The 25,839-nt window shown below is 39.7% G+C and overlaps 1 protein-coding gene across 1 annotated transcript; it reads right to left on the minus strand.

Annotated features, from left to right (window-relative positions):
* Positions 1-4,000: 4,000 nt before the first annotated feature.
* LOC149319371 (arylsulfatase D-like) lies at positions 4,001-21,062 on the minus strand. The gene is made up of 10 exons (XM_089508052.1): positions 21,040-21,062; positions 19,788-19,937; positions 17,744-17,865; positions 13,822-13,944; positions 11,099-11,522; positions 10,870-11,006; positions 10,274-10,408; positions 8,554-8,716; positions 6,437-6,558; positions 4,001-5,997 (listed from the first exon to the last, which is right to left on the minus strand). The coding sequence occupies exons 1-10, from the start codon at positions 21,048-21,050 to the stop codon at positions 5,621-5,623; spliced, it is 1,764 nt and encodes a 587-aa protein (XP_089364178.1). The 5' UTR covers positions 21,051-21,062; the 3' UTR covers positions 4,001-5,620.
* Between the last annotated feature and the right edge of the window lie 4,777 nt (positions 21,063-25,839).

Below are 25,839 nucleotides of genomic sequence, written 5' to 3' on the forward strand. Positions count from 1 at the left end.
AACCCCTGCCAATTCAAACGACTTTTGAATTGGCAGGGGTTTGAGATTTTCAAACGATGTCACGCAGATCCGCTCTTATCCTGCCAATAAAGTGTCATAATCCTGTAGGTTTGTAATAATGCTTTATCCCATTATTAATTTGCTGAAAGTGCCAATGAAGCATTATTACCACAGGTACGAAATTCAATAATGCTTCATTAGCACTATTGTGGGGATTAGTTTTTAACTCCAGCTTGCTATGTGGCAAAATTACTTCTTGTGAGTCAATAATGATAGCTATCTATAATTCCTATCCTCCATGCTGTTGTTCTTTATTCAATATATATACATATATATAAACAGTGTGTGAATGTGTGTGTGTGTGTGTGTGTGTGTATATATATAATAGTGTGTGCGTGTGTATACATGTGTGTGTGTGCATACATACACACACACACTATATATGTGTGTGTGTGTGCACGCGCATGCGCGCACGCGTGTGCATGTGCGTTTGTATTGTTCCATGCTGTTTCTGTTCTTTATTCTATAATTATATAATTCTCGGATGCACTAAAACTCTTGTTATATTAGCCTGGGGTCGCCTTGGCCCCAAACACAAGAGGCTAACACTTCAGTCACTCCAGGTATGTAAGTTAAAAGTGTGATTCTCCCATTTTTAACCTATGAATATGCTGTGGTGTGCTATGGTGTGAAAAGATAGGTTATGATTTACCTATAATGGCATAATAATGGGTTAATGATGGGATCATAACTGGATTGGCCCTGTGTGATAAGGTCCATAACGTAGACTGTGATAAAAGATTTCAGACTGTGGTGGTGGTGGTGGTGGTGGTGGTGATGTTGATGATACAACAGAACATGCCTGAGAGTTTATATTTGTAATGCTAGCTCACTTGAGTAATGGCTTATCTTGGGATAGATAGCAGATTGAGTAATGGCTTATCTTGGGATAGATAGTAATGGCTTATCTTGGGATAGATAGATAGATAGATAGATAGATAGATAGGTATTTTCCTTCACAAGTGTGTGTGTGTGTGTGTGTGTGTGTGTCCATCACCACCTTTAGCATCTACACCATCTATAACACACTCCATTTCCTAATATGAAAACGGCTCAAAGGTGCTATGGAACCTTTAGAAAGAAGATAAATATGTCAACAATATACTTCATGGCTTCACCCTTAAGAATACAGTTGATCATCAATCTAAATGTAAGAAAGCAAACAACTTTGGCTTCTGAAACCAAAGCCTGAAATCTAGACATTGCCTTTACTCTTTGACAAGTAATTTGCTAAAGGAAGACTAAATCAGAGAAATAAATGAGGGATAAAGGGGGAAAATACTGCCAGGCATCCATCAACAGATGAAAACAAAGGGAGATCAAGCCTCAAAAGGCCAAAAGACAAATTTTGATTCCGATAAATAAGAATAAACTTAAAATGCTTTGGCTTGCTCCAGACTTTGGAGCTTGATGAACTATAAAATAAAATGTCAAATGCATTAAAAATGTCATACATAATAAAGGCAGGATCAAATAGGTTAAACAGTAATTGCCCTATGGCTTATGTATATTTCCTTAAAATTAAAAGCCTGCAAAGAACTCTGTTAAGCAAATAACTGGCTACTAGAATGAATGCTGAAATAATTAGTTTAAATAGCTCTCTGTCTCCACAGAGGTTGGGCATAACTCAGGGATTAGTAGCCAGGGAATCTTTTGTTTTGATAGGAAAGGGAATCTTAAGGGACTACACATATAAATATTTTTGGTTACAAAAGAGAAATCCTAATATGAATCCTTTTAAGGCTCTTCTAAAGGTTTTCGAAAATTAGAACAACCACTCATTTCCTCTGCTTTAATACACATCTTTTCTCCAGTGGTGTTTAATCTGTCAGCTTCCCTCAAAATTATAACCAATGCTGTTATGTACTTCACAAAACATTGCTCATTCTGACATTCCCCAGTTTGTGGGTCAAATTCTTTTTTCCTTAAGGAAATGCATTGAATTATGTGTACCACATTGCTGGTATTATGTGAAGACGTGCCCCCCAATTCCTTTTCCTGATTATCATGAACCTCAAACTCTGTCATTTTACAAGCATTTTTACACTAAACCCAATGAGCATAAGGCTGATTTCTCTGGGGTACTCTAGTTTCTGGCAGTTTGGGCATGCATGGATCTGCTTGTTATATTCTACTATTTCCTTCTCATCTATATTGATGCTTCTAAGATTTCAGCCAGTGTGTATTCTTGTGCAACCTATTCTTTTGAAACAGGCATGGTTGCCCACTTTTATCTCTTAGTTGAGGGAAGAAAGTTTTGTCAGTCTGAATCTAAGTGAAGTCCCTTAGGATTATCATTTTAGTCATCTGAGCTCTCAAGGCTATAAATAGCAGTATTATTTAGAAGATAGATAAATATCAACATCTCCTTAAGAATCTTGCAGTTGGTAGACTTCCAGAAAATGTATACAACATGGAATAATCATGAGGCATTGCTGCTTTCATATATTTATTAAATAAACAATTTACTTATGCAGTTACACATTCCATGAGGAGGAACATCATATCACATAAACTACATCTCAGCCTAGGCATGTTACCTTTTAGTTATAAACATCACACAGTGAAGGTACATTATTTCTATAGATTAGTTCACCACTGTACATTGCGTTATTTCACCATAACTGTGCCATTGTTTCAGACCAATATCTCAATCAGAGTACCCTCACCCATACTGAGGATTTCAGTCAGCCAGCAGTTGATGTGTCTTTAACTTGGTTGGACAAGGCAGGCCAGCCACAACTTTCTGTCTTCTTTCTGCTTGTATAGCTTGTATAGCATTTATCTGTTTGCTTGCCTAATTTAGAAAAACTCAGCTATTATAGGAATAGCAATTGCATTTCTATACCACTTATCAGTGCACTTCAGCACTCCCTAAGCGATATACACAGTGTAAGACAATTGCCCCCAACAAGCTGGGTACTCATTTTAGTGACCTTGGAAGGATGCAAGGCTGAGTCGACCCTGAGCCTCTGGCTATTGAACTCACAACCTTGTGGGTTGTGAGTGGCTACAGAACAGGCATTTAACCACTGCACCACCAGGGCTCTTATTATGTCTCTGGAATATGGCAGCAAAAAGGCATCATATGGATTTTCACTAAATCACCTTTGGAAGCTACTCATTTCCTAGTCCTTTGATACTCCATTTCATATTTTGGTTCCATCAAGAACCCATATCACCTTCCTTCTTTTTCTTTCTTCTAAGAGAATAGCCAAATTTCATTTTTTTTTTCAGTTCACTGACAGCCCAGGAACAAATTTCAGACCTATCCATTTAATGCTTCCTATTTGGTACATTCACAGCATCTTTTGAACTTTTTGGTTAGCATTCTGTTGATTTGTCCCAGCTAGAGTAGATCTATGCAAACAATTGTTGAATGATGAATCAACATGTCAGTAAATCCCACTGACTGAATGGGTCTACTCTAACCAGGATTAACAACAAAATTTAGGCCATATTTTAAAACACATTTGAACTTCTAAGTTTAACATGCAGGGTCAAAAATATTGTAAAATTTACCACCAGGATTCCCACTATGATATAAACTATATTTTAAAAGCTGGGCATATAGACTACAGTGGTACCCCGGGATACGAATGCGCCGCCTTACGAAATTTCCGGGTTACGAAAGAAATCAATGGAAAAAAACATTTCCGGGTTACGAAGGTTATTTCGGGTTACGAAAAAAATTTTGGTGCTTTTCGGCGCTTTTTCGCATGAAATCGCGGCTTTCGCTATTAGCGCCTATGGCTTTTTCGGCTAGCGAAAGTTTCCGGGTTACGAACGCGGCGGCGGAACGAATTAAATTCGTAACCCGGGGTACCACTGTACAACAATTATTTGCATTTCTGAGTGAAAAAGTATGCTAGTAAAGGAAATGCTACTTTTTTAAAAATTCAGAACTGTAATATGAGAACAACGAATTAGGCTTCTGTTAACATGAACTCACCCAGGCTTATAAGAAACAACATTTGGGATATGACTTCCTACTAAAATAACATCACCTTATTATTACATTGAAATAGGATGCATGCAATAAATCAGTGGGATATATGTGAATGCAAGGAAATCAGTATACAGTCAGGTAACTGCTGATCTTCATCTTCCTTGCAATTTAACAAGATTATAATTCAAAAAACCTACCAAATGTGTGATAATGCAGAGAGAGTAAATGACACCTTGTATGTTAACAAAGCCTCAAGAAGAAGGGGGAATGGAAAAGCTAACGCAAGGACGAGTCTGTCAGATTATTGTTGCTGTGTGACAGGTCTAGGGTTTGATTTTTTTAAACTCTATTGTAATTTGATGTATTTTATTGTTGTAACCCGCCCAGATTCTTCGTGATTGGGCAGGCTAGAAATAAATCTTTTTTAAAAAGTCATTTCTGACTTATGGAGACCCTAAAGTGACCCTATCATGGGGTTTTCTTGGGAAAATTTGTTCAGAGGGTGTTTGCCATTGCCTTTCTTTGGGGCTGAGACTATGTGAGTTGCCCATGATGGGTTTCTATGGATGAGCAGGGATTTGAAACTTGGTCTCCAGAGACCTAGCCCAACACTCAAACACTCATCACGCTGGCTCTCATATTGTCAGATACCAAAAAGTTTTTGATCTGCATTTGTGCTGGCCAAATGGCCGTAATAAAGTTATTATTATTATTATTTGATCTGCATTGCACACAGGGCCAAAAGACTAGGAAAGAGGAAAAGTAAGTGGGAAATAGGTCTGGGTTTATTGAGAACAAAATAACACACCAGAAGGGAGAGGACACAGGGCAAGTTAGTTACTAGAAAAGGGACAGACAATTGCAGCAAGGATGATGCCCACTTTTGATACCGGTGAAGTTCTCAAGGGCCACCTTCCTTGCCCCCTATTTCTTCATCTACTGAGGAAGGCTGGAGAGGGGGGTGTAAGTGGGGGTGGGGTGGTTCAGAGCTGTTTTGAGTACATAATATCACTCTTCAGTGTTTTGGGGAAAAGTTTGCCTTTTGTTTTTTAAAAATGCGGAGGTCTAGAGACTTTGGAGGGCCTCTGAGAGGGCTGTAAAAACAGGTTGAAAAGATGATTACAACCCATGGATGACATCCTTCCCACCCCTGCACAAGAGAATAGTGAAACAAACAATAAAAATGATTCAGTGAAAATCTAGTAAGAAAGGAAAATTAAGGGAAGTGGGGAAAAACACATAATGCTAGTAAGGGAGACCTTTACAGAAAGGGTAAGGGATCAGAGGAGAAGAGGAGAGAAAGGAAGAGCTTCTCTGAAATGGAGTTGGGGGGTTTGGGTGTCAGAGCAAGCTTTAGCAAAATAAGGGCAGAAAATGGGACAGAAAGAGACTGATTTTGGAGCACAGTTACCAGTCATGAAGCATAGGCACTGGCTCATAGGTTGGAACATAGGATGCCCAGGGCAATGCAAAAATGCAACCTCAAATATCTTCTCAGATATCTTTTTTATGCTATTCCCCTCCCCCTTTTTGAGTTTCTTCAGAGTGTGACTTCATGATCTTGGTTGGCATTCTCTGTACTAAAAACTTCATTGCAGCAATATGCTTTGGCTAGCCAACATTAACTGAAGGTGCACTGGCACTTTCCTTATCACACCAGCAGAATGGGAATGTCCCACAGCAAGGCTGTAGCCATGGTTTCCACATAATGTTGTAGAGAGACAGCTGCTGTGGGACAGGAGTAAGAGTTCTCTGATGATCCTTCACAGCCTTTCCTATTTGTTTTAGGACTGTGTGAAACTGTGGCTCAGTATCTGCTGACAGAGGCACTGCTTCAGATGGGTCTCTTGACAAATCAAAGAGCAAAGGAGGGTCGTGATGAGTTACACCTTCTCCATAACATGGGCAAATCCCTTTCCCATAACAGGCTCCTGCATCTTTGGGGTGGAATATTGGTGTCACGTAATGAGCCTTCCATAAGGCACCAGCTGGTAGGAAAAAACAAAACAACAATTCCTGATATAGTAATTATGAAGCTGATGGGATATGAGAGCGTTCACCAGAGATTGGATTTCATTAGAAATCTGGGGAAAAAATCCCTTGCCAATGTCACAAAATGCATACAAACAACTCTCCAACCCCCCTTTTTATTAGATACAATATATTCCCTTCACATTGCAAAATTAGATTAAATGGCCAAAAGCAAACACAACAAGTAACCTAATATGAAGTCAAACTACTAGTCCATCTAGACCAGTACTATCAGGTCTAACACAGCAAAGACTCTCTAGGGTTTCAGGTAGAGTTCTTTTCTAGTCCAGCCTGGAGATCATTGCTATTCCCTTGGTCTCCCATCCAATTACTAACCATGTCTGACCCTGGTTATAAAGTAAGGGACATTTCCCACTTATGAGACTTTGTACTCACTATTTTTCTGATGCCAGCGAACTGCATGTAAGTATGTTCCACAGTAATGAAACAAGAACTCATGGTCTGAGTTCTTGACTTTTTGTTGTAGTAAAGGCAACAGATTCTTCCCATCAATTATTCTGTAATGGTACAGAAAAGAGAAGCCATCAAGTGAAAGACTGACAAGAAGAGTTATTGAGTGAGTGAAAAAATAAATAAATGATACCTTCTTGTGAACAATATGTAGTGACACCAATGCTTAACTGTACCCTGTAAAAGGTTAATTTTAAACAAGCACAAAACTCCAGCATGTGGTTAAATACAGAACCATGGGAGGCACATTCATAAATAACACACATAATATACACAAAAAATTAGTTTAAAAATAATAATAATAGGTCAAGCAGAAGGTTTCCAGAAGCTCTGACAGAACATAGTTTTCTAAGGATGCTTCCAAATGGATAGTACTAGTGATGCCAATCACAAGGCACTGGGCAGCAACTTAACAGATTTTTGAGGGAATTAAAAGAAAAGAACTAGTGATGGGGAAGCACAGGAGTTATACAAACAGAACAGTGTTATTTGGAACCCACCACTGTTAAAGTTTAGAGACAGAAGCAGAATGACTGCATGGTGAAAGATGTGGCTGGAAGCAAAGTATTTAATATTCTATTTTTTTAAATGCTATGTGAGCATGCTTGTGCTTCAGTTTTACATGAGAAGAGTATCATCCTCTCCCATCTAAAGAAACATTTCCAGAGTTCACAAAAAGGAGACAGAGGAAATAACAACCAGCAATGTCACAGACACTGTGCAACTGGACTGGAAATGTTGTTTTTCCACTTGAAAGACTATAAGGGGGGAAAAAGTTACAATCTCCCTATAACAAACTTTGCATAAGAATAGTAGAAAATATGCTTTAGAATAAAGTGCTACTGGACACTTGAATGGAAAAAAACCTACTCTGGATAACAAACAAACAAACAAAACAAAACAAAAACACAGCTTGAAATAGAAATAGTTAAAGATTTTCCCTATCTTGGATCAAACATTGATCAGAAAGGACACTGAAGTCAAGAAATAAGAAGACAACTTGGGATGGTAAAGATGTAGAACTGAGCACTGAAGTGAGAATTGTCCAAGCCAAGGTATTCCCAATCACTATGTATGGATCTGAGAAGTGGACAGTGAAGAAAGCGAACAAGAAGAAAATCAACTCATTTGAGATGTGGTGCTGGAGAAGAGTGCTGAGAATACCTTGGACAGCCAAAAAGACAAACAAATGGGTCCTTGTACAAATCAAGCCTGTACTTTCCCAGGAACCTTAGGTGCGTTACAGACCGCCGAAAAGCGGCGGCCTGCACCCGCCCCTTTCCCCGCCGGATCGGGGCCTCAGTGGCCAGAGCGGCAGCTGCTGAGGCCCCGATCCGCTGCTTTCCAGGCCGTGGGGAAGCAGCAAAAGGCCACTTCCCCGAGGCCTGGCAAGGGGTGTCCTTGGGGCTTCAAGCCCCAAGGACACCCCGCGGCGGTGGGGAAGAGGAGCCCCCTTCTCCTCTGCGTTGCTGGGCGCAGCCATCTAAAGACTGTGCCAGCGACGCAAGACCAGGAAGGAGCTTTTGCACCCACGAAAGGGCGCACTAAGCGCCCCGTCACATCCGCGCTGCCTCATTTGGAGGCGGCACGTTCGTGACGCCATCATGGCGGCCCCCATGTAGATGAGGCGCCGCCATCTTGTACGTCCTCAGGACGTATTAGGCTTGGGGGCGTCAAGAAGTGATGCCCCTTTTTAAACCTAGGACATCCTGAGAACGTCCCTTATGGCGGTCTGTAACGCGCCCAAGATGATTAAATTGAGGCTGTTGTACTTTGGCCATATCACGAGAAGACATAAATCACTGGAAAAGACAATAATGCTAGGAAAAGTAGAAAGTAGCAGAAAGAGAGGAAGACCACAAGGCAGCTGGATAGATTCAATCAGGGAGGATATGGTGGCTTGGAGATGTCTTATACACAGGGTCACTATGAACTGAGTTTGACCCAAGGGCAGCTAACAACAACGACATATATTGGAAAAGGAATTCTATAAATGTAAAGGTACATTTCCCACAGTATTAGTAAGAATGGAAGTTCTATACCTGTCCTTAGGCAAAACTCCTCCAGCTAAATGAGTGACTGTAGGGTAAATATCCATAAGGCTTGTTGGTTCATCCACAACAGTGTTAGCAGGGAGCATTCCAGGCCATCTAAATATGCCTGGGACACGGATTCCTCCTTCCCAGCCTCCCATGCCTTTGCCTCCTAGATTAGGAATACAAGATAAACATTATGGAAACAAACAAGTTGATTTTAACTGATTTCCATGTTTTTTGGATTATAGATGGCTGGGAATCTCCCTTTGCTTTTTCCCTTAGGTCCAGTTCCATGAGTATGCTTGATAGAGCAAATATTACAAGAGTTGCAGCTACACAGAATAAATGTTTTTGTAACTGAAAAATCCCATCTCACATTTTTACAAGATGTGCACAAGGGACATGATACCTGGTGAGAGACTGAACCATTATCTTTGGAAGTATCTAATCAGGACGAAACCCAGTGTCTCATTCATACACTGCCATCATTAATATGAATTTCCCCAAGGCTTGGTTCTTAACCTGAAACATTTGACAATATGAAAAACTTCAAAACTTCAAAAGCCTGTGAGAACCTAGTGGGATATGGGTCTACACAACTAAGAAAATGTTAAATGATAAAATATGTTATGATAAAGTATGATAGCCTTAGTTTAGTCATTTTGGATTCTAGTGAGAATAGTGGCATTAAATAATACAAAAAAATGTTATATTCAATATAATGAATATATTCAATAAATGAAACTGCTTCATTTATATTCAATATTTGGAATATAAGCGTATTCATGTTAAGTGCAGGTCTGTGATGTTTTAGAGCAAGGTGGAAAACCTATGGCTCTAACTTCATCTGTTACTACTGGCTACGCTGGCTGGGTTACAGTCTAACATCTAAGCATCACAAGATGCCCAACTCTGGTTTAGAGAATATTGTTGTTAAAATATTTATACTTCTACTTTTACAATATGTTTTCAAAACAGCTAAAGGTATAAACAACTTAAACATTAACTGATGTTTTTCAATTAGAGACTTTATTCCACCCAAGATGGGTAAATTTTTTATTTTACTTTTATTATTTTTTTTCATGAGGAAAGAAAATCAGAAGCCCAAATGAATATTAAAACAAAGACAGAGAATTTAACATTTCTACTAATACAATGACTGAATAATTCACAAAACTGTGCAAAATCAAAAGCATTAAATCAGTTTAATTCAATACACCCTGTTTTCATTTGATTTCAATTTATACGTTAACCCTTTGATTAATCTGTATAAGCAAAGAAAGATCGAATGTCTTGGAACATTAAAAACATAAAAATACAAAATGGGTAAGTATTTCTGATATATTCAGAAGAATATCATAAAATGTAACAGCAATAGATGCATTAAAAGGTAAAAGATGCATAAACTGTACACAGAATGTCATTAAAACTTGAATCCCACTTTGGGAGAAAGGCAGGCTATAAATCCAATAAATAAATAAATAATACATGTACCTGTTTCTGGAATGCAATCCAAGCAAGACTGCATTCTAAAATTCTAGTTCAGGGTGGGAACACACACCCAGCTGATATTGGACTGCAGCTCCCAGAAGTCCCAGCTCCCAGAAGCCCCAGCTAGCACAGCAAAGGGTGAAGAATGCTGGGAGTTACAGTCCAGCGACATCTAGACACCACATTATTCCCACCCCTGTTCTAAACATAACTGCTGTATTTCTATGCAAGTTACCTTTATATATGCCATTCCAGCCACCTAGCTGGATTGCTCCTTCTTGAGCTTCCAGCTGTCCTCCATGATCTGAGGCAAAATAGGCAAGTGTGTTGCTTCTAAGTCCTTCCTTGTCAATAGTTTTTAGAATCTGGCCTACATATTAAAGAAATAACGATTAACAGATTTACTATGAAAGCAAGAACAGATTTACCAGTGCATTTATGTTAATATTTTCTTTATACTTTTCCTTCAGCTATGCAAAAGTAACCAACCACCTTGAGACATGATGGGATAATGTACTAGCCATCATCCTGTGTTCTGGGCATGCTATAAAAATAATTAGCTATTGTCATCACTTAGAGGGTGATGACAATGATCATTAATTCACAGTTTTCTCCCTTGGTGCCTTTCTACCAGAAACACTAGATTCTTGGTAGGCATTCAGTGAATTATTACTGTAGAGAAATGAATCAAATGTTCAAGATAGTCACATGTTGGAAAACTAAGTCATGGAATGCTAACAGTGTCTTAGCACATGCCTTGTCTTCTGAGAATGACCAAAGCCTGTCCAGAGACAAGAGGGTTTTTTTTCCTTTTAAGGAAAGCCAACTCACCTACCAACCAGTCCATTTCCTCTACATTGTCACCATATATACCATGCCTGCTTTTCCCAAGAAATCTTTCTGTGGTAAATAGAGGTGTGTGGACGTGTAGAAAAGAAACAAAGAGAAGGAATGGTCTGTGTTTGTTGCTTCAAAGGAAAAAAATCAGAATGTTTTAGTCACATTTCGCGAACATTGCTAGTTTTACAGGTTTTACTATCTCAGGAAATAGGTCAATTACCTCTGAATAAATGAAACTGCTTCATTTAGCATGAGAGAAGCTGTTCTTTCCAGCCTCATTGGTTGTTCAGTAATGTCGTAGTTGCGCATCAAGATACAATTCCAGTATTTCACAAAGCCGTAGCTGGAATACCAGGAAGCAAAAAATAGAAATCCAAGCAATGATAACCAGATGCATGCCTTCCAAGTAACAGAGAACAGCCCTGCAAGCTTCCCTGCAAAAACTGTTAGGATGGCTAGGGCAATGAGCTGAGTGTAAAACCACAGCTTAGCTTGAAAGGCTGCATCCAGATCTGGAGTCTTGTTGTCCTGGCAGTTGCTGAGAAGAGTGAAAGGCATGCCATAAAAATAATCAAAGCCATGATTTAGGGGATGATGACAATAATCATTGACAGAGTCACAGTTTACACCTTGATGCCACTTCCCTGGAAATGAAGGAAAACAGACTGTTATTGTTGTACTTTTCATTGCCTTAAAAAATCTTAAAGGAAATTGGGGGAAACGGTATTCTCAGAGTGTTCCTTTGAAGCATCACAGAAGTGAATAAGACTGCTCAACTGTGAAGTGGAGATGGAAAGGTGATATGATAGTCATACTTAAAGATCTGAAGGGATGCCATGTAGAAGCTTGAGCGAGTGTGTTTTCTATTAATGTAAAACATCACAGTAGTGTTAGTGGAGGCTCTTAATCTGCTATTTACCTGTATTTTTATACTGCATCACTAATGTTTTTTAGTAAATGATTGTTTAATGCAGGAATGGGGTACATATGATCCTACAGATGTTATTGGACTGCAACTCTAAACATTCCTTATAATTGGACATGGAGATGGAACTGGTGGGAGTTACAGTCTAATAGTATTTGGAGAACTACAAATTCCCCACCATTGATCTAATGTGCAAAGGAGAGTTCACATATCACCCTGCAACATGTGTCAAGCAATGCCCTTACAACAAGGGTGGTGCAAGTGCAGCTTCTGGGCCATATGCAAGCCCAAGTGCTGTTTTGTGGCTTCTAGGGTTCCCCAGCTTCTCTTCCAAAAGTATGCTTTACTATAAGGAATATACAATAAGTTTGGGAACCATAAAGGTAAACAGTAAAGGTTTCCCCTTTGACGTGATTATTAAGTCGTGTCCAACTGTAGAGGGTGATGCTTATCTCCATTACTTAGCTCTGGGAGCCAGCTTTGTCAAAGGCGACTCCATGGCCATGTGGCCAATATGACTGCACAGGCTGCTGTTACAATATAGGAACCATATAAATTATTTAACTTGTTGGTTTTTGTTGTTAACTTCCTTCAAGTCAACTTTGACTCATAACAGCCCTATGTATGAGAGTCATCCTCCAAGTCATCCTATCCTCAGCTACCATGCTCAGCTCTTGCAGATTTATGGCCGTAGCTTCTCTGATTGAGTTTTCCCTCTACAGTCATTTCTTTTTCCTATTGCCCTATACTTTTCCAAGCATTATAGTTTTTTTTCCAGTGAGTCCTTTCTTTTTATGATATAGCCAAAATATGACAACCTCAGTTTAGTCATCTTGGCTTCCAGATAGAATATGGGCTTGTGGTCCAGGATCTATCCATTGGTCTTTTTAGCATTACACAGTATTCTCGGACCTCTTCTCCAGCACCACATTTCAACTAAGTTGTTTTTTTTCCTATCAACTTTCTTCACTATCCAGCTTTCCCATCCATAGCTTATTTCTTATTTCACATGGTAAAAAAATGGAAATAGCATTAACTAATCATATAAAACAAAAATTAACTTCCTAGAATGTCATTAGACACTGAAATAGGTGAATGTAGTTTTATAAGGCAACTTCTGCAATTGACATTTTATGTAATGCTGACAGAGCAATAAAGGTCAGATTTATTTATTTCATAAATAAAATGTGACATACTCATTGGTAGTGGCCTTTTGCACATGTCAGGTGTTTTAGATGCACAGGAGAAAAATAGGTGATGTTGCATAAGAGTCTGAGAGTAATATGCGTGAGGCAGGATCTGGACTCACATCTGACATAACAATGGGGCGAAACATATTTAGCCTTTGGTGAAAGCAGAAAGTTCCATGTTCAACCTTTTGTAGTAATTCCTGACATGACCACAGGTAGCAGAAGACTACTGAAGAGACTGATTGTGACCTTAGAGTACCACTGTCAGTGAATGTACACAACATTGGGCTGGACAGACCAATGGCTTGATTATGATAGCTTCATATACTCCAACGATATGTCTGTGTCATTACTAGAAATGATATTACAACCCAGGCATGGCTTATTTTATTTATTTATTTATTTATTTATTTATTTATTTATTTATTTAACCAACCAACATATTTCAGTTATTCTGAGACCTGAAATAGGTTAAATCAGGCCATAACTATTTTTGAATATACTTCATATATTAGTGTCTGAACAGATTGAGGGAGAAAAACTGTAAATAACACATTTTATTCTAAAAAAGGAATTTTATCTTAGTTTTGTCATATTTGTAGAACTCCTTTGTTCCAGGGCATTATAAGAAAAAAGGATTTTTTTCCCCTATAAGGTTTTCTATGAAAATGGTTAACATTATGCTTCCTGTTTCTCATCCTCCTTTTCTCTGTACTATACAGATAGCCGTGTAGATCAGGAATGGGTAACTGTAGCAGTCCTTGAATGGGGAGGCTTATAAGAGAGTACAACCATATCATTGAGTGAATGGACATAGTATCTACATACCTACCAGTCCTGTGGTATAACCTTGCTGATGCAATATCTTAGCAAAAGTCGTTTCATTGACAGGGAGTCCTCCTGAGCCAGCATTCCAGTGCAATGCTCGATATGAACTGCTTGATGCCATGCCTGCATTAACCAAGGAAAAACCCTATCCAGTTATTTAAAAAATATACACACTTATGTATATATTCCCCAACATCACTATCTATAAATGTTGGTGGGGGGGGGGGAGTTGTGCAAGAATTTATGTAAAAAAAGTCTCTTTGGTTGAGTGTTATTTTCCCCCTCACTAAAGAAATTAATATGGATCTCAGGTTGGACAGCAAAATAAATAAATAAATAAATAAATAAATAAATAAATAAATAAATAATTTAGGCACCAACTCAGAACAGAGCAATTACTACCCAAAGGTTAATCATGAATACTTTGTCTCCTTAATTTCAAACATGACTAACTGCTTTATCACACTAGAGGGCAAACAGAATTCAAATGAGAGTTAAACTAGAGAAAACCAGGAAATGTCATGTGATAATCATCAGTCATTTCCTGGTTTTCTCTAGTTTAACTCTCGTTTAAATCCTGTTTGCCCCCTAGTGTGATGAAGCACTAAGTCAGGATCTAAGGCATCTTGCTATGAATAACACACTCCCCACTCAGAGAAAAGGGCTGTTGTAATATCAGCAACTCAAATCAATCCTTTCCTTACCACACCTAAGGCCTTACCACACCTAGGGAATGGTGATCGGCACAAAGAGGTCTGACACAATGATGAGAATTAGTCTAATCACTTATTTATATTGCATACAACAAAGCAGCATGTTATATCAGTTTGATACCACTTTAACTGTCATGGCAGCATCGTAGAGGTTCTTGGGATCTGTACTTCAGTGAGGTACAGTGCGCCCACGCTATAGGCAGGTGCCCCATATGCGGTTTCCTGCTTATGCGGAAGCTGCACGATGGGAGAGTGAATGGCGTGTGCACCTGTGGTGTATGCGGTCTCCCATGCCACGAGCAGGAGCCCTATTCAATTGAATGGGACTCAAGCTTACGTGTTTTTTGGCTTACGCGGGCGCGCGCGTCCGGAACGGATCCCCCACGTAAGCCAAGGGACCACTGTACTTAGAAATCTCTACCAAGGAATTCTAGTGTACTGTTCTGAACTAGTGTTCCCAGCGTATTGCAAACTCTTATAGAGGATGAACTGTAGCTTTCTAGCAGAAAATTTGAAATACCATATAAAGTATCCATTATTCCTCCAAATCCTGCAAAGAGCAACAAGATAACTTGACTGCTTTGGAAAGAAACAGGAGTTCTGTGACCACAGCCACCATTGAATTAATCCATGATTTTCAGCTGCTCTTTGATTTGATGGTGGTGATGATGATGATGATGATGATGATGATGAAAGTGGTCTAAGCTAATGGTGGGGTTGGATGGTTTTTAAAAAGAACAATTAGAAGATATACATATAAGTATCCTCCTACTATGTTCTGTTTTGTTCATGAAGAACAAAATTCATTATTTTAAAGACGTAACAATGAGGGTTGGTGAAAGCAACAGTGGCAGAAAACTTAAGTGAATCCGACCAAAAACAGGCTAAAATCTACCTGAAAAGGTATGGTGAAGCCATAAAGGCAGCAAAAAAGGTCTGACTAAAGCTATTGTAGCTGCACAGAACCATTCAGCTGAGTTGTTTTGAGTGGTCAGGGATCTGTTACAATCTGATCCTGAAGAGAATGTAAGTCATCCAGCACATCACTGTGAAGAATTCGCCCACCATTTCATTGATAAAATCACTTGGATTGGCTGTGACGCAGATACCAAAGTTGACACAGTTTTGGTGAATGTAACCTTGGCTTCTGCAGAATTGATGGATACTTTTCAATTTGTGCAGCCTGAAGATGGGGACAAGGTTCTTAGAGAGGTGAGAACCACTACATGTATACTAGACCCTTGCCCTTCCTGGCTTATTAAACTGGCCAGAGGAGGACTGGTGGAGTGGGTAAGGAAGTAATTAATGCCTCTTTACAACAAGGCATGGTCCTAACACACCTAAAGGAGGCTGTGGTAAGACCTCTTTTCAAAACAATCTTCCCTAGACCCTACTGTACTAGACAATTACAGGCCAGTTTCCAACCTTCTAATTTTGGACAAGATGCTGGATCGTGTAGTGGCTTCTCAACTCGAGGGGGTCCTGGATGAAGCAGAATATCTAGATCCATGTCAGTCTGATTTCAGGCCTGGCTATGGGAAAGAAACAGCTTGGTGGCTGACCTATACAGTGAACTGGATAGGGCGAATGCATCCCTGTTGGTTCTACTGGATTTCTCAACAGTGTTTGATAACATCAACTCTTTCTGAGTTGCTTCCATGGGATGAGGCTTGGAGGTACTGTTTTACAGTGGTTCCGTTCTTTCTAGAGGGGGCATTCTTTGAAGCTGGTGCTGGGGGAAGGTGGTGCTGGCTGTCCACTATGCTTTTTAACATCTAACTTAAACCACTGGGAGAGGTTGTCCAGAGCTTTGGAGTAAGGAGTCACCTGTATGTTGATGATACCCAGCTCTATCACTCCTTTCCACTTAATTTCAAGGAAGATGCTCCCCTCCTAAACTGGTCTAGCCACTGTAATGGACTGGATGAGAGCGAACAAATTGAAGCTTAATCGAGATAAGATACAGGTGCTCCTGGTAAGTCGAAAGACAGATCTGGGAATAGGGATTCAGCCTGTGTTAGATGGGGTTTCACTTCCCCTGAAAACTCAGATTCGTAGTTTGGGGGTGCTTCTGTATTCAACGCTGAGCTTGGATGTCCAGGTTTTGGCAGTGACCAGGTGTGTGTTTGCACAGTTAAAGCTAGTGCGCCAACTGCGCCCATTCCTGGAAAAGTGAGATGGCCACGGTGGTACATGCCTTGGTTACATCCTGTTTGGATTACTGCACTGTGTTCTACATGGGGTTGCCTTTGAAAAGTGCTCAGAAACTTCAGGTGGCACAAAGAGCTGCAGCCAGGTTGTTAACTGGAGCTGGCTACAGGGAACATACAATTCCCTTGTTGCAACAGCTCCACTTGCTGCAAATCCATTTCTGGCCACAATTCAAAGTACTGATCTTCACCGATAAAACTCTGTACGGCTTGAGTCCAGATTATTTGAAGGACTGTATCTCTCTTTACAAGCCCATTAGAGTGTTGAGCTCATCAGGAGAGTCCCTTCTCTCTGTCCCACCACCATCTCAGGCTTGTTTGGTGGGAACAAGAGAGGGCCTTCTCAGTCGCTGTTCCCAAGCTTGGTAAATCCCTTCCTAGAGAGCTACTGCTATCTTTTTAGCAGCGGATAAAGACATACTTGTGCTGTCAGGCCTTTTCAAGCTGATAAGGGCTGGGTTTTAAATGATGTACAATTTAAAATTTAAAATTTGTATTTTAACACGTTACATTTTAATTCATAATTGTTTTAACTCTTAAAATTGTTTAATTGCTTTTTAAATTTTACATGTATATATTTTAATATTGTACTGTTCTTAAATTGTATTGTATTAAGTTCTTATTTGCTGCCTTGAGTCCCTATACTGGGAGAAAGGTGGGATATAAGAAAATAATAATAATAATAATAATAATAATAATAATAATAATAATAATGCCAGTGTGGTGTAGTGGTGCATGACTTTGGAGACTATCGTCTGAATCATTGCTCAGTCAAGGAAACCCACTGGGTGACCCTAGCCAAGTCATACTCTTTCAGTCTTAGACGAAGACAAGGGCATGCCTGCTCTAAATAAATGTTGCCAAGAAAACCCCTTAGGCTTGCCATAATTTGGAAATAACTTTGAAGGCACAAAACAACAACAACAGGGGATGTTATATTGTTCAATTCTTCAAACTAGTTCAGTTGTATATCTACCTACACATTCCAAACATGCCCACCTGATCTGATGGGGTATCTGCCAGTCAGGAAAGCTGTTCTGCTTGGTGTACAAAGTGAAGCTGCTGCAATATGCTGAGTAAGTTTCACACCTTCCATTGCTAGCTGGTCAATGTTAGGGGTCCTAAGACAAAAATGTGATATATTAATATAATTAGGTAGCACATTATGACCTACAAGAGTACAAAGCTGAAATAACACACTATCACATGCATATAAGCTACCAAATGCTACTACTACTAATTTGCCTAGTAAGAATGGTTTTCAAATGACATCTAATGTATAAGAGGTTCCAAAAGAAATGTAAAGGGGATAACTAGAGACACATTCATGCATGCAACATAACACTACTCTACAAAGGAAACACACAACCCTAGTTAAAGGGGCTGCCACATTCCTTTTATTCTCCCCCTGCCTTTCTCATGTTTATGCTGCAAGAAACTAACTGGGCTACCTCTCTGAAAACTGTTGGCAAGATCTGTCATTCAACTATGCACATAGCTCTAGTCCTGTCGTCGAAAGAGCCCTGGTGGCACAGTGGTTTAATGCTGGTACTGCAGCCACAACACTATAAATTTGATCCTAGAGGAGGGCTCCAAGGTCCAGTCAGCTTTCTATCCTTCTGTAGGTTAGTAAACCACTTGGGGGGTGCTATTTCGCTGATAAGTGGTATAGAAATGTATTTGCTATTGCTATTGTCATGTTGTGAACTTTTGTGTGTCCACCTGTGGTGATCATTGGATTGAAACAAGGATCTGTAAGGCAGCAATCCTCCATGGTCCCTGAAAGGATGTTCCAAGGGCCACTAGAGGTAAATGAAATTCTCCTTTAGTTGTGGTGGAAACATCTGTTGACAAACAAAGATTGTCAACCTTGAGACCCTCTTCTACACAGCAGTGGGAAGTTTGTTGCTGCTACTGTTCCACAAAGCTCAGAAAATTAACTTTTGGGACAGTCATCCCGAGAATCCCCTGCCAGAATGCCACCTGGCCACAAAGGCAAATGGAATTGGGGAGTTGTAGTTTTTAAAAAGTTAGTTTTCCAAGCTTGATTCCTCTGTTGGTGGCACTCTAATGACAGAATGGGCAAAAAGAGGACAAATTGTGAGGGTAGTTTGGATCTCTCTCTCACTCCCAATCTGCCATCTTTAAAGAGGCTGAAGTTGAAAAATAAGGCAGAATAAGAGAGAAGACAAGAGAACTGAATGGGCTTTAGTTGTGGTTTTGAGGTGGTGGAATACAAACATCAAGTAATAAGAGCATCATATCCAAGGGCTGAAAGAGGCCTAACCACTAAGGGAGGCCATGACAAACATGAATACGGATAATACGTTTCCTTACATGTAAAATAGTAAATCCCTGTGTTGAAGTCAAGAGCTGGTTAATGTGTCCTAAAATAATGGATATTATCTCAGGGGAGAGGGAGAATGAAGTATGCCAAAAGATGGAAATAATATATTACTGTATATACTCATGTATAAGTCTAGAATTTTTTTGTCAAAAATTTGACCCAAAAAACCTGGGTTGACTTATCCATGGGCCAGTGTACTGTATGTACTGTATGTTAACTCTTATATGTATAAAAAGTGAGCTATCCACTTTGTCTGAATAAAAGGCAAGAGCTCAGTCCATCCTGGTAGCACCAAAAAGAAGCATGGATCCCCTCTACTCTCTCATCTATCCAGCCTTTAGGATGAGCACAAAGTTATGCCTGCCAGAATTTTCTAAGTTCTTTGGGATCATTTTCCTTTCCATCATCCTTTAATCCTTTGTTACATGCACCTAAATTTTACCCTCGACTTATACATGAGGTCGACTTATAGTTGAGTATATACGGTAATAAAATGGTCTTTGGTTTTTTGGCAGCGCCTCTGATTTGTAGTCAGTTGAGCATAATGGTTAACACAAGAGGCTCAAGTCATAATGAGGTAAAATAGAATGGAAAAAAAACCCAGATGGATCAAAGACTGTTATGAATCTTTCTTTTATTTAGTTAAAGTGCATAGCTGGTTTAAACTAGTAGGAAGGTAAGCTGAGAATACTTTACTTGATAGTGTTGTTACCGTAGCAGCCTATATCTCCAATCCCAAGATCATCAGCCAGCATCAAAACAATGTTAGGTTTAATGTCCAGAGCACTAGCCATTCCATAAGAATTTAGCAATCCAAATAAGGCCAAGCATGTTGCTGCATAGAATCTGGAATCAAAATTAACAAAACGAGATTTATACTTTCATGAATCTGACAAGACTGATGGAAGACCTAGCAACTGAGTAAGGTGACACATTTTAATGTAAAGTCAAAGGCTTTCATGGCTGGCATCCATAGTTTTTGTGGGTTTTTCGGGCTATGTGGCCATGTTCTAGCAGAGTTTCTTTCTGACGTTTTGCCAGCATCTGTGGCTGGCATCTTCAGAGAAAGTTTGCCTGGAAAGGACTTGGCTATATATATTGTGTGATCTGGAAAGGCAGGAGTGATTTGCATGTGTAGTGTTGGTTGCTAATGGGCCTATGTGTTTATTCAAACAAGAATTTCATAGCCTTGAGCCAGGGCAGTTAAAGTGGCACCAAACCGGGTTATTCCTCCAGGGTGGATGCAGACCAAGGTCCAAAATACACTGTAGAAATAATCCAGATTGAGACTGCTTTAACTGCCCTGGATCAGTGCTAGGACATCCTGGGAACTGTATTCTCTTGTGGCACCAAAGCTCTCTGACAGAGACGGCTAAATGCCCCACACTTCCGAGGATTCCCTAGCATTGAGCCAGGGTAATTAAAGCGTTCTCAAACAGGATTATTTCTGCAGTGTGTTGTGGACCTCCCTGAAAGAAATAAGTTGGCAGCATGAGCTTTTGTGGCATAAAGTCTACTTCCTCAGATGCATTTCCATACTGATTCTACAGACCAAGAGGGCTGTATCCTTGAATTCTACCTGGAAAAAACAAAGTTTGGGAACCACTGAGAGCAACAAGATGGTCTTGCAGAGTCATTATAAAACTAGGCAGCCTAAATCTGTGGGAGGAGGAGGAAGGTGGCTTTCTGAAGTCTCTAAGGCTGCATCTGCACTGCAGAAATCACCCAGTTTTGCACCACTTTAACTGCCATGGCTCCAGCCTTTAGAATCCCAGGAGTTGGGGGTTATGTCTGTCTGACAGCTTTGGTGCTTGAACGAACAACCCTTCCCCAGGATTCCTTAGCACTGAGCCCTGATAGCTAAAGAGGTGTCAAAGTGGATTATTTCTGCAGTGTGGATGCAGCCCTTAAGCCTTAAGGTCAGGAAGGCAGGGTGGAAGTGACATACCTTTCCTCCATTCTGGCTGTGGCCAAAGCCTCTTCCGTGAAAAAGAGACACTCCTCCTGCAAGGGAAGGAGGAGGAAGGCCACACTTTTGAAAAAGAGCCAGAGTCCCTCCTCCCCTGCTCTGCACTGCCCTCCCTTTTCCAAACTCTGCTTGTTTCCAGACATCAAGAGTGCATTGTTGGATCTTGCATTAAAAATCCACATGCCAACTCTGACTTTTTGCTTTTTGCCTGCTTTAAATGTTTTCCAAAACACACTGCAGCCATAATCTAGTCCTGGCTCAGTGCTAGGGAAGCCTGGGGATTGGAGTTTGTCCCCCAGAGCTCTCTGATGCAGGAGGCGAAATGTCCCACAAAACTCCAGTTCCTAGGCTGCATCCACAAAGGAGAAATAACCCAGTTTGGCACTGCTTTAACTATTTCTGCCTCAAGGCTATGGAATTCTGGGAGTTGGAATTCGTTGTGGGTCTAGAGCAGAGCATCATTTGTGTGTTTACCATATATACTTGACTATAAGTCAACCTCATGTATAAGTCGAGGGCAGGTTTTGAGGCCAAAATTATGGATTTTGATATGACTCATGGATAAGTTGAGGGTAAAACTTAAGGGCATGTAACAAAAGATGCAAAGGAAAATGATGCCAAAGAATTTAGAAAATTCTGGCAGTCAAAGCTGTTTGTGCTCATCCTAAAGGCTGGATGGATGAGAGAGTAGAAGGGATCCGTGCTTCTTGTTGGTGCTCCCAGGCTGGACTAAGCTCTTGCCTTTTACCACTTTATTCAGAGAAAGGGGATTGCTCCTTTTATTTGTGTGTGTGTGTGTGTGTGTATATATATATATATATATATATAAGTATTTATGTCACAATTATTGTGCGATTGCAAAAATATTGAGCACTATAGTGCCGCTGTTGCATTAGCTTTCACTACCATGATTATTGCTGAATTGGCCCTGGTGTGATAATCTCCCAAATTCCCAGTAAATTTAGCAGTTGTGGGATAAGTAGAGATGGACTGAAAACTCATTGTGTGCAGATATGTTTTCCTCTTGAGTAAGAAATGGCATGGCCATTACTTACATTGAATCTCATTTGCCATTTTAATGCCTCTTCCCCCAGTTACACTTAATAAGCAACAGATATATTATTTTGCGAAATAATTATACTTCCAAGCCACAGGTGCTACACATATTTTTAAGATCTGGTTGGTCAAATGAAAAATCCATTATCAGTCTTATGCACGAACTATAACAAAAGAAGAATTATTAGATTTTTAAATTAGCCATAACTACTTCTCTCTATATTGCTTGAATTTAATGTTTCTTGACGCTGAACCCATTTTGAAACCAGAGTCTGATTTTGGACTGCATGTTTGTTTATAAAAAAACCTGGATACTTTTGCCCTCTAGTGGATCAATACACACATTAAACTTTCATTCAAAAACCAAACCAAGCAGTAGGAACAGGGTAACCACAGCTCAAAAGCTATGTGAAATGTAAGAATTTTAAAAAAAGTTTCATTGCAAAAATATTTACATTTTCATCTAATTTTGTGTGAAGATGAAAGATAGGCTTCTTTTACATAAATAAAATCAACAGTTTGTTAATTTTATTGGTTAGTCTTGCAAAACACTATAAAATCTTCCAGTTTGAACCCCTGAATGCAGACAAGATGCAACATGGACATCATTGCAAGAGACAATATGCAAATAATTTAACAAGTAGATCAGTCTCTAATACAATAAATAAATCAATAAATCCAGACATAGTCACATTTCTTGAAATCAATGTCACTGGTTAGTAATTACTGAAATAGATCCCATTTATTTTGATCAATCTACTCTAGACATGATTAAGATTGGATCCAAGCTAGTCATCAGCAAGGTGAGACTGTAGCTTAAGAAAGTACATTTACTTTCCTCAGTTTGTAAAGAACAACTGTCTTACTAATTTTCACACATCTATACTGATTCTGTTATGTTTCCTGGCACAATCAACGTTCAAACAATACAACAAGGAAGGTTATCGCATGGGGGCAAAACCGTCCCCCGATGTGTTCTAACGAGCACGAGCGCGGGCGCGCACGGAGCGTGATGGGAACCTGATGGGGCCCAGAACCCTAGTTTACCGCACGGTGGAACGCCGCCGCTGCCGCCGGCATTCCCATTGGGTTCCCGATGTGTTCCAGGAGGCGCCATTTCTGGGAACAGTTTCAAAAGCGTTCCCAGAAATGGTGCCTCCTGGAATACATCAGGAACCCGATGGGAATGCCGGTGGCAGCGGCGGCGTTCCACCGTGCGGTAAACTAGGGTTCTGGGCCCCATCGGGTTCCCATCACGCTCCGTGCGCGCCCGCGCTCGTGCTCGTTAGAACACATCAGGGGACGGTTTTGCCCCCATGCGATAACCTTCAGTGTGTCAATTTTAATGTAACATTATTGGTTTTTTAACCTTTAAAAACCTGGTATAGTTCAGGAACATATCAGCCATGGTGACTTTTTTTATTCAGTGCTATTCACAGAGAACGTTGTAAGGAACCACATTCACTGACCTTCAAGTGCTTAGATGGAGACCTTTTAATTTATTCATCCTTTTAAAATATAAGGCAAGCGCATTCACTAGCAGTAAGTCCTACCAAACCCAGTAGAAATTACATATGAGTAAATACATGTGGGATTATGTTGTCATTTTTATGCTGCTAGTATTTGATCATGGTTTTCTATTTTGAATGATTTGTAAGCTGAATGTATCTATGTGGACACATATGTTGGCTTTTTTCACTTGAGTATGTGAACAATGGCATCACTAGGGGATGTGAGGGGTGCAGTCCGCACCGGGTGACACCCAGAAAGGGAAGGGTGATACCTGGTTGGGCCCTTCTGCCAGTGGCAGGAGTAATGCATGCACACCCTTGCAGGCTACTCCATCCCGGGCTTCCTCTCCAGGGAGTAAGCTGGGATGGAGGAGAAAGTCCAGTATTTCGCTGCTGCCCCTCTCAGCTGCTTTCCAAGTCTATCACAGACTCAGAGCCATGCAGGGGGAGGGAAACTGACTTCTGAGTCCAGCATGGACTCGAAACACACGGGAGGGGGGATTTAACAATCTCAGTTTACTCAATGAGTCTACTGTGGTTGGAATTCTTTTATAATATTGTTAAAAACAAAAAGATCTACCTTTTAAATAATACAACTAAAAAGCCATTATTGTGTGCCTTGAAGTTGTTTCTGACTTATGGTGACCCTAAGGTGACTCTATCACAGTAATTAGAACTTAAAAATAAAGCAGAATTTCTTAAGAACTTAAACATAAAGCAGGTGCAATAAAGTCTTATCATAAAAATCCTAACTTGGGGAACAACAAACCTCTTTGAGAAGAGTAAAAATCTGCCAGAATTCCACTCTTCTTTTATGCTGAGATATGTGAATCACCCACAGTTTGGAATGCTGTTCAAAAGAGTTAGCATGTTAGCATTAGATTTACTTTTTTAAAAAGATAAAGAGATATAAAGGTTAAGCTTCAACCCCCCCCCCCCCCCCCAAAGATAGCCTTAAGGTATCTGGGAAGAAAGGCAATAAAAGAAATGCAATAAAAATTCCTTCACCATTTGCAGCAACAAAGCACCTTCTTTTGAGAAAGGAGTCTGTCTTTGTTCTATGTGAGGCTACAGGCTGCTTTGTAACCAGAGCAGTGTAGTATAGAGTACTATACATTGTTAATGTGTTATTTTCTTTTAATTGGAACATTAATGCCACCATGTTACTTGTTTGAAATAATGCATGATTCATTACTTTGTAACTAACGTATAAGTAGTGTTTTACTTTAAAAAGCACATGAAAAATTGAAAAATTGCTAGGTCCAGGATCCCATAGTGTTCTTTTGTAGCCAGCACCAGCAGAATTAGGACTGTCTTGCCCTCTTCTTCTTGATATATCCCACTATGAAGGCACAGACCTGTTCTTGAAGTTTCCATAGCCCTGTGGAGCTGGCTTTCAGTATGCATGGGGGGGGGGGGGGGGCTGCAGGAAAGGAATGGTCAGCAATGTTAATGGAAGAAGTGGGATCCCAAAAGAATAAACTACTGGATCCTACCCACAAAATCCCAAATATACACTCCCACCAACATAGTTTTGGAAATACAGCAACTTCTATTTAACCAGAAGCTGATGAACAACACTACTATTTAATTATACTGACAAAGATTTGCTTTTTTTCCTGATCATACCTTTGTAACAAACTCATTGAGCATGATTAATTTGGTTAAAATCTTTTAAAAACTTTTTTTATTAATTTAAAAATGAACAAACAAATAATAATTCATACCAAAAGCAAAAATTAAAAAACCAGGTTCAGCTATAAACATAACATTTAAAACCATTTTCCAATTTAATCTAAAATAATAACTCCATGCTCCTACCCCAACTCCATTTTACTCTCACTAAGTAAAAATAAAACCAATAACACAAAAAACAAGAGATACCAATTAAACATAACTAACACAAACAATATCTGACTTCCCTAACATAAAGATTTTAAATTTTCTCAATATATAAATTTTCTCAGTAGTATCATTTTACTTATATCTCATTTCTGACCTACAAAAAACCCAAAACTTTCAAGCTTCCAAGTCTGCAACTGTTTTCCCTGTTTTCTTCCTCAGATACTGTAAAAATAGTTCCCAGTCTTTAAAAGAAAAAATCAGCATTTTTCTTTGATCAACACCACTAATTTATCTATCTCAGTCAGTTCATAAACTTTAACATTTCAGTCTTATTCTGTAGGAATGTAGGCACAGTACAGACCACCCA

Source organism: Sceloporus occidentalis, unplaced genomic scaffold (genome assembly GCF_023333645.1).
Source record: "Sceloporus occidentalis isolate IW3139 unplaced genomic scaffold, rSceOcc1.0.p SCAF_2, whole genome shotgun sequence".
NCBI classification, from domain to species: Eukaryota; Metazoa; Chordata; class Lepidosauria; order Squamata; family Phrynosomatidae; genus Sceloporus; species Sceloporus occidentalis.